Source organism: Nelumbo nucifera, chromosome 2 (assembly GCF_055504915.1).
Source record: "Nelumbo nucifera cultivar China Antique chromosome 2, China Antique-T2T, whole genome shotgun sequence".
NCBI classification, from domain to species: domain Eukaryota; kingdom Viridiplantae; phylum Streptophyta; class Magnoliopsida; order Proteales; family Nelumbonaceae; genus Nelumbo; species Nelumbo nucifera.
The window spans coordinates 83,199,137-83,209,203 of NC_142650.1; the positions used below are offsets into that span (position 1 = coordinate 83,199,137).

Below are 10,067 nucleotides of genomic sequence, written 5' to 3' on the forward strand. Positions count from 1 at the left end.
CATAAAGTACATCATTCTGATTGAAGCTAAGGGCATACGAAACTGTCTAACATCACTCCCAAAGCCTAAGGGCCACAATACTGCATAAGACACAGTCGCCTCTTCGGCATGGGCAAAGTCAATGAGAGTGGACTACGAGTCGCTCCCAGAGCCTAAGGGCTAAAGTATCGAACTGGCAAAGATCTCGGCACCTGGTCACCCTGGCACCTCATAGGCAGCTCGGCACCGGGTCAGCCCGGCACCTCACAGGCAGCTCGACACCTGGTTAGCTTGACACCTCACAGGTAGCTCGGCACCTGGTCAGCCCGGCACCTCACAGGCAGCTCGACACTTCACAAGTCCCAATCGCTTCCTCGCCATGGGCACTTAAGACCCAGTCATCTCTTCGACATGGACAAAATCAACAAGAGTGGACTATAAGTCACTCCCAAAGCCTAAGGAACTGAATCAGCACTTACGGGCTCGTCGAATTACAGGCCAAAAGGAGAAATCTGCTCCCTTTGCCGAGTTACTTTCAGCTCGGGAGTGGGAGGCAAATGATGAGGACGAATTTGGCCCTTCAATGACACTGTGACACCTGGCACCTCGTAACAACTTGGTGCAGCCTAGTGACAACTAGGTGTAGCCTCGTGACAACTAGGCAGCTCGCCCCAAGGAACTCGACATCATGCAACACCTCACAGGAAACTCGACCACCGCGTGATAATTCCTAGGAGCTCACCACCGTACCCCGCATTTTATGGGATTGTGATTTGTAACAGCTATATTATCTCACCCACTCCCCGATTTAGGCGAAAATGGGCCACCTTACCAGTTGGTGGCTTTATCCCCACCTAACACAAAAGCAGGTCCCATCACAGCGGGAATCCAGGAACTACTTCACCAAACCCATGAGGACTCCAATATATAAAGGCTCACCCCCTAGGGGCGAGGGGGAGATGGTAGCCCCTGCTCTCTAGCTCTCCTATTCTCTAATATCATTCTCATCTCACTACTGAGTGCGGACTTAGCCATCGGAGTGACCTCGCCGGATAAACACCCCAAGTTCTCTGATTCAGTTCATGCAGGTTCCTCAGCTCCCACCATCTACAAAGATGAGCAGATCACCCCTTGCATGGAGCAGCCGGGTTGCACTACACTAGGGAGCTCCACTTCAGCCCCTGAGTCATTGGCCACTTGGGAGCAAATTGGATGACGAGGTACTTAGCCAAAAAATGATACATGACCGGAAACCGTTACATCACTTACCATGGAATTTGATGGTGAAATTGTCAAGTTTAATATCTATGATGCCATGAGATATCCTAACGATGCACATTCTATTTTTCTATAGATATTACTAACTCTTTAGTGCAGCAAACTTTCGAACTAGATGATGAAGACACGCTGAAAGTTGCACTTAACAATAGTCCTAATCAATTGCAACAAGTAGAGCAAAAGTTTGTGCTGAAATCTGAATTGCGAAATTTGACTTATGAGCTAGACTCTCTTGAAATTATAACCCATAATGCGTCTTTTATTAGTTTACCTCTATCTCACACAAAACTCCTTCCATCTATTGTGTAGGCACCTCAGTTGGAGTTGAAATCATTGCCAAGGCACCTAAAGTATATGTTCCTAGGCAAGGGGGAGACACTTCCTGTAATAATTTCCTCCAAACTAGATGCATTAGAAGAGAGGAAACTGAATCAAGCACTCAAGGGATGCAAGGAAGCAATTGGATGGATTGTAGCTGATATCAAGGGAATAAGCCCATCTACTTGTATGCACAAAATACTTTTGGAAGAAGACTCTAAACCTGCAATAGGAGCCCAACGCCGATTAAAACCACCTCTGATGGAGGTGGTGAAGAAAGAAGTTTTAAAACTTCTAGATGCCGGAATAATCTATCCAATTTCAAACAGTAAGTGGGTAAGTCCGGTACAAGTGGTTCCGAAGAAAACAGGTATAACCGTGGTTGAAAATCAAGACGGTGAGTTAGTGCCTACCCGAATTCAAAATGGGTGGCAAGTGTGTATAGATTACCGAAAGCTAAATTCGTTAACTAGTAAAGATCACTTCCCGCTTCCTTTTATCGATCAAATGCTTGAAAGATTAGTTGGCAAATCTCATTATTGTTGTCTTTATGGTTATTCAGGGTTTCATCATATTCTAGTTGCGCCAGAGGACCAAGAGAAGACTACCTTCACATGTCCCTTTGGTACATTTGCTTACCGCCGCATGCCATTCGGTCTCTGCAATGCTCCCGCCACATTCCAAAGATGTATGGTTAGTATATTTTTATATTATGTGGAAAGCATTATAGAGGTATTTATGGATGATTTTACAGTTTATGGAGATTCTTTTGATTCATGCCTATCTAACCTTACAAAAGTGCTTGAAAGGTGTATAGAAAAGAACCTTGTGCTGAATTATGAAAAATGTCATTTCATGGCCAATCAAGGCATCATTCTGGGGTATGTAGTCTCTTTTAATCGAAGTTGATAAAGCCAAGATAGATGTTATTAAATCCTTGCCTTATCCCACAAGTGTATGGGAAGTTTGCTCTTTTCTTAGACATGCAAGATTCTATCAAAGATTCATCAAAGACATTTCCAAGATAACTTGTCCCTTATGTAAACTACTCTAGAAATATGTGATGTTTGATTTTGATGAAGCATGCAAGGTAGCATTTGATAAGTTAAAGGAATCGTTGACCTCAGCCCCAGTTTTTCAGCCACTGAATTGGAGTCTCCCTTTCGAAATTATGTGCGATGCAAGCAACTATGTTGTCGGTGCCATTCTTGGATAGAGGGTTGGAAGAGCTGCTCATGCGATATACTATGTTTCGAGAACCCTTGGCAATGCCCAATGCAATTATTCAACAATAGAGAAGGAATTCATAGTTGTAGTCTTTGCCCTAGAAAAATTATGTTCATATTTATTGGGTACTAAAGTGATTGTTTATTCTGACCATGCAGCCCTAAAATATCTGCTCGCCAAGAAGGAAGTAAAACCAAGGCTTATCCGCTAGATTCTCCTGCTACAAGAATTCAACCTAGAAATCCGCGACAAGAAGGGTGCAGAAAATTTGGTTGCAGATCACCTAAGTAGACTAACCACGAGTGAAGAGGCAACACCTTTGAAGGACGAGTTCCCAGACGAGCACCCTTTTACAATTCAAGAAGAAACTCCATGGTACGCAAACATTGTTAACTATTTGGTTACTAGAACCATACCAGGAGAATTATCAAGAGCCCAAAAAGATAAGGTAAAAAGCGATGCCAAATACTACATCTAGGATGACCCACATTTTAGGGAACAATGCTCTGATCAGATCCTTCAAAGGTGCGTGCCCGACCCCGAAATCCCTTCCATTCTTCAGTTTCGCCATTCGTATGCCTATGGGACCATTTCGGTCCAAAAAGAAGAGCACGAAAGATACTGGAGTGCGGATTATTTTGGCCTACTCTGTTTCATGATGTTTATATGTTCCGCAAGGCCTGTGAACAATGCCAAAAGACGGGCAACTTAAGTCATAAAAATCAAATGCCGCTTACCCCTATACTTGTATGTGAAATATTTAATATATGGGGTATAGATATAATGGGCCCGTTTCCTTCCTCTTTTGGTAATGTTTACATTCTACTAGTTGTGGATTATGTTTCGAAATTGGTAGAAGCTAAAGCTACCCAGACTAACCATGCTAAAGTTGTTGTAGATTTTGTCAAGTCCCACATTTTTTCCAGGTTTGGAATGCCCAAGGCGATAATAAGTGACCGAGGCACTCATTTTTGTAACCGGGTGGTAGAGGCTTTATTCAAGAAATATAACATCACCCATCGAATCTCCACTGCATACCACCCACAAACAAGTGGACAACCTAAGGTGTCCAACAGGGAGATCAAGTCCATACTTGAAAAAATGGTTGACTCTAGAAGGAAGGATTGGAGTTTGAGACTCAACGATGCACTATGGGCTTAATGCACGACCTACAAAACTCCTATAGGTATGTCTCCCTACCGCTTGGTATTTGGCAAGCCATGTCATCTCCCTATTGAACTGGAACATAAAGCATACTGGGCGGTCAAGCAATGCAACATGCGCATGGATGAAGCGGGAGAACAAAGAAAGTTGCAACTGCAAGAACTTGAAGAGATTCGCAATGACGCTTATGAGAGCTCTCGAATCTACAAGGAAAAGACAGCCTTCCATGACAGAATGATTTCAATGAAAGATTTCTCAGTTGGTCAGAAAGTTCTTCTTTTCCATTCTAGGCTTAAACTCTTTCCTAGTAAGTTGAGATCTCGGTGGGTTAGGCCTTTCATTGTTACTAATGTTTTACCTTATGGAGCAGTTGAGATTCAAAGTCCAACCACAGCCAAAAGGTTCAAGGTAAATGGGCACCATCTAAAACCTTTCTATGAAGGATTTCAAGCATACAATATGGAAGACGTATCTCTTGAAAGCCCAAATTATACAGAGTAAGGCATGAAATTCTGTCCTCCTCACCCACCTTCCACCGCATCAGGGAAGACCCCTTATCTTTATACTTCTGCAAGCTTTCTGAAATTAAGTGTGGGAGGGGAGTATAGGTTTTAATTGCTTTTTATTTCAAAAAAAAATTAAAAACTCAACTCTTTTGAAGTCAATCGAAACAATATTATGGGAAAATTCTTATGGGCCTAGTAATGAGGTACAATTAAGAAGTACATGACCTATCTGAAGCCATTTCCTTTTAAGCTAGTCCAATATTCAGGTTTAAGTAAAGGGAAAATACTTTACCATTGCTACAATTGGTAGGATGGAACATAAAATGCACCTACCGGTTAAGTAATCTGATGGTAGGATGGAGCATAAAATGCACCTACCAGCCAAGTCATCTAATGGTAGGATGGAGCATAAAATGCACCTACCAGCCAAGTCATTTGATAGTAGGATTGAGCATAAAATGCACCTACTAGACGAATAATCCAATAGTGAGATGGAGCATAAAATGCACTCATTTCTTCAGAGGAGAAAAAGGGAATAAAAAGATAGAGAAGATAAAGATGTTTTCCCTAGTTTACTACCTGGTTTGTAGTAGCAAAAATTGGATTGACTATTAGAGAACTAATAGTTAAGAGATAGGAATAGATTAGATCTAATCTAAGCATTATCTATTAGAGAACTAAACTCCCAATGAAGAAAGAACTCCTTCGAGGAGCAGGAGACAACTCCCTCCTAAGTCTATATAAAGGAGGCAGACTAGCACCCAAGGACACCATCAAATCCTCCAAGTGAGCTTTAACCTTCAAAGAGAGCAATCAGCAATCAAGGAGGAAGAAGTAGAGTTCACCCCCTCTCATCTAGAAGCTGCGATTTCATCATAAAGTGTTTGTAAGGTTTTATTTTCTGGTTGAAGGGTTAGGGAAGCTTTGATTCTATAAACATTGTGAGATCTAATTGATTTTATTTTAGTTCAGTGTTTATGGGTATTCATATGTTTTCTGCGATTTCCTGTTAAGATTACTTTTATTGATTAAGCAAGAAGGGCCCCTTGCTCATTCAATGAGAATAATCTATGGCCAATTGAACCTCCAATTTCATATATGATTGGTAGTTTAATCATGGTGGCAACTAGAATAAATTGATTGCAAAAAAGTTTTCAATCTATCTTAGGAAAATTTATGATCTGGTTTAAACGGTTCGAGCTTGTGAGATCGCTGACCAGAATTGGGTCTCTCCCCTCTTAATGCTATTAATATATTAAATCCTAAGATCTTGTTTAGGATTGTCTATTAATAAGAGAAGCAATCAAAGAGCTTGTTTTGGTTATCGAATAATACGAGTAGAGGCTGGCTGTTAGAGCTTGTTAATGGCTATAACCAATTTATTCATATCCTATGAATTCATCCTTGCATCGAGGATCAATGATAAGAATCAAAGCTGAACTTGTCCCTTTAATCAGAAGCTATCTCCCATCGATTTGATCCTTGCTTTCTGTTATTTTCTTTTATTTCATCTTATTTTCCTTAATTCAATAACCCCCTACTTCGTGTACATGGAAATAAATCCACCGAATCCCTGTGGAGACGACCTTGCTCATCACTATATACAAATTATTCACTTCGAGCAAGACTTTTTATTTTTGGTTGGATTCGACACCCACCAAGCACCGTGTCAGATGCAAACCTAGTCGATCTCTTCACAGCTGACCTCCACCTTGGTTTCAGGCTCCACAACAACCTTATTGGCTACTCTTTCGAGAACTGACTCGAGGGAATCATATTCCCTAAATTTGGAATACAGTATTCAAGGATCTAACTTGAACCAAAACCGAACCAGATCTGAACCACAAGAGAAGGGAAGGGATATACCTGATCCGGAGAAGCAGTATCTCCCAACGTTGGTGTTCACACCCAAAGAAGATACCAAGAACTACTCCTACTGAAGATGACACAGTGATGATGGAACAGAACCAGCAGTGTTCATCCCACGAACCAGAGAGCACCACACAAAATCAAGAACTTTTCTTGATCTTCCTTCACAGAGAACACAAACTGCAGTAGATGGCGGCGGCTGCTAGAGGAGAAGGCTAGAAAAGAAGATGGCAAACTGCTTTTCTTCTCTAGGGTTTCTGAGATCCTATCTCAAAGCTACAGAGTGTTCTGCGAAATCCCTAGGGTTTGAATTCTTGTAATTCGAATTAGGGTTTCTCCTCTTTCCTTTGTGATTAAGAAACCTCCTAATCTCATTAGGAGAATTATCCTAATCCAAATATGTATTTGGATAAGGAGTCTTCTTAATTCTATCTGCAGATTTGATCAGCCCACTCCTGATCTTATCAGGAGGTTACCAGATTCAAATCCTATATGAATTTGGTCCCCATGAGTGGATAAGGTTAAGACCCAATCCTTTCTGGTTTAAACTAATCTCAGATCTGCCCCTTTAAGTGATTGATCAAATCAGTCCAATTCAAAATGGGCTTGAGGCCCAATATGTTTTAAGTGCTCAATAGGCTTCCAAATTGGTGCCCAATTGGGCTTCTTTGTATGGCGTGGGACCCAAGCATTGATCTACATATCAGCCACATGAGTTCAGCCCAGCCTTTGTAACAAGGCCTAGCCGAATTCACTAGAGAGCCAAGTGAACCCCTTGAGCCCATCACATGGACTCTATGGGCCCAACACTTACACTAAGCGGTCCCTGGGCCAAGCCATCTTATAAAAACCTAGGGACTGTGGGCAGATGCAAGATTAGCCCATCAGGTATAACCCTAAATGGCCTTAAACTTAACCTCTCAACCCATAATGATCAATCACTGCCCGACAAGAGAGGACCTCTCCCTCGGCTGCAAGGAACAGTGTTGCACTCTCTGGTCACATGGATCATGGGAATTAAAACCATTTGCAAACATTTTGAAACCATACATATCTATATATCTTATATATAAATTTTGCAAAACAAAATTCCAACGATTGAAATCAACTACCAGCAGTTTGGTTTCCATCAAAGAGAGTGCATCCCCGATCATTACCTTTCTCCGACAAAGGGGCTGATCCCATCACTATGATCACTCACTCAGATGAATTCTCAAACTGTCCCAACATACCCAGGTTTTGACCCCCGCTAAGGATCTCACTAATTGGCATATCAAAGACAGCCCAATCTGACACCCAATGCAATATCATAATCTTGTCTAGGGGTTAGGCATAACTTTCCAGTTTTGCCCATCAATCTCCAAGGTTCAGGGCAATACTAGAAATCTGGTCTGGTTCAAAGATTCAAGTAATCCTACACTGCATGTGCCTTGGGTCTCACCCTGGCGGCTAAGATAGGCCACCCCAACATTTGGCAGCACACCAGTGTCAGCCTTGGCAGGATAAATCTCCCCAGACTTATCCAACGGCTGTGAACATTCTAAACTAACACGAGTCTCATTAAGTGTCCAGTTTAAGGGTCTTACACAGAAACATACCACACAACATGAATCAAAACTGTCTAACAAAACTGGAGTTAAGGGCATACAAAACTGTCTAACAACATGGCATCTCAGAATAGCAGGATGACAGACACCCCAACACCACATAGGCGATGACTTGTCTTAACCAAAATGATAGAGCCCAACTTGGCGACCCACCTCTACCGCCGACCTTGTGAACTGCCTCTGTCGTCGACCTGGTGAAAACCTAGCTGGTGACCTCGTCCACAATTTAGGGCGGCTTGTAACACCCCATCCAGGGCGGACCTGTGGCACCTCGTCACTAGCTGAAGTGACCTCAACATGAGGAGTGACCTCCTTAGAGGGCTTGCCGACCTGATTGATGTCCAGGTGGTGACCTGCGAGACGTGCTCACCGACCCATTTTGCATGTGCATCCCATCACTCCCGGGATTATCAAAAGTTGGACCCCACACGAATGTTCTAGAGGAAACCAAACAAGGCGCAAGACTGGTCTACATGCACGGCTACCTCCGAGGACTTCGGACCGGTCAAGCATGACCTCTCGGAGATCTCGAATGCAATGCGTAAAGCCCACACCAAGCAACGTCTATATGTAGGCCTCACCTCCAACCTCACATGGGAGAGAAGGTATGTGTGATTAAACCTGTTCATGGGCCGGACTTGGGCTTGTCTTTTGTCAAAATTCTAATGGGCCTGGCCCAAAACCCAAGCCCGAGGCAGTGCAAAGTTGGGCCCGAAGCCTGGCCCATGAACAGGTCTATGCGCGATTATTGGCTCACTAGCATACAAGCATTCAAACATTCAGCTTGCACACAAAGAGTATTGACTTAAGCATCGGAGCGACCACGCCGGGTAAGCCACCCCAGGTCCTCTGACACTAATTCCTTGCAGGTCTCTCTAAAGAGCTACACAGTTCACCTATGTACCTAGCTTGACACCTGAACAACCTCCTAGTTCTGCCTAATCCGCTCGGCATCCAAGCCACCTTCCAACAAGAATTCTCTAACTCAACTTCAAAGTCAAAAGCCAGCAGGAGAGCTGCCAAATCGCACATCATCAATTGGCACCATCTCTGGGAACACGCTATAAAAGCTAAGTTCTCTATTACTGTCTTTGAAAGTTAAGAAGTGGCATCCTCAAGCAATCAACTAGCCAGTAACAACAACAATGATAATGGCCAAATCCCCACCATTACTATTGGACAAATCGACGTTCCTCTGCACCTTGTTCCGTACCAGAAAATGTGAATGCGCCTCCTCCTACAATAGAGGCCGCAGCGGCTCCTGCAACAATTGATGCATGCCAGTTCTATGACCTGGTGCATTGCATGAAGGGAATGTGCGAGCAACTCAAATCCTAGGAAAACAAGTTTGCCTCTGTTCGCCAATATGTTCACCAGCCAGTTCGCCATCAGTAGCACTCAAAGTCTACAACCTGCCTACTCATTGTAGTCCAGAAAATCAACGAGACACTACAGGAATATGGAACGCCTACAGATTCCAGATTTGGACCCAGCCATACAATTGACAGCAGCAAAAATGGTGTACACCATCCCAAACTGCGTTGGGAAATGGAGTTGAACCCACCAGCAACTATGGAAAAGTTCCTCGTCGTGGCAAATTAGTTCATGAAATTAGAAGAAGTTATTGGGTCAAAGTCTGAGCAGATCGGAAGAGAAAGCAAGCAGAAGAAGAAACAAGTAGCAGCAAGACCAAAAGGAGAAGCAAGTCTCCTAAAATAAGCAGATCACCATTCTTCATGCTGCTGAGACAAGCTATCCAGACATAGAGAAGCTCGCCTTTGCAATGGTGCTAATAGCCCGAAAACAAAGCCCTTGAAGGGATGGGAGATCCATCATATGGATGGTCGAACCCTACAGGAAGATTGGGCAAAATTTAAAAAATTTCATTACTCCCACCCGGGAATCCTATTCCCATTTTAGAAAACTGCATTTTCAAGGTTCATTCTTGAAACCAAACCGGACCAAATCTGAAACCAAATTAAGGGAGGGATATACATGATATGGAATCCACGCAAGAATGCTCCTCCCAACGTAGGTATTCACGACCAAAGAGTGTACCAAATCCTCCCTCCACTAAAGATGACACAGCTTAGGATGAGGTAGGATCAGCAGGTAGTTC

The 10,067-nt window shown here is 43.1% G+C and overlaps 1 protein-coding gene across 1 annotated transcript; it reads left to right on the forward strand.

The window, feature by feature from the left end:
• Window positions 1-4,080: 4,080 nt before the first annotated feature.
• On the forward strand, window positions 4,081-4,467 carry LOC109113880 (uncharacterized). The gene has a single exon (XM_019196547.1). The coding sequence runs from the start codon at window positions 4,081-4,083 to the stop codon at window positions 4,465-4,467; it is 387 nt and encodes a 128-aa protein (XP_019052092.1).
• Window positions 4,468-10,067: the final 5,600 nt, after the last annotated feature.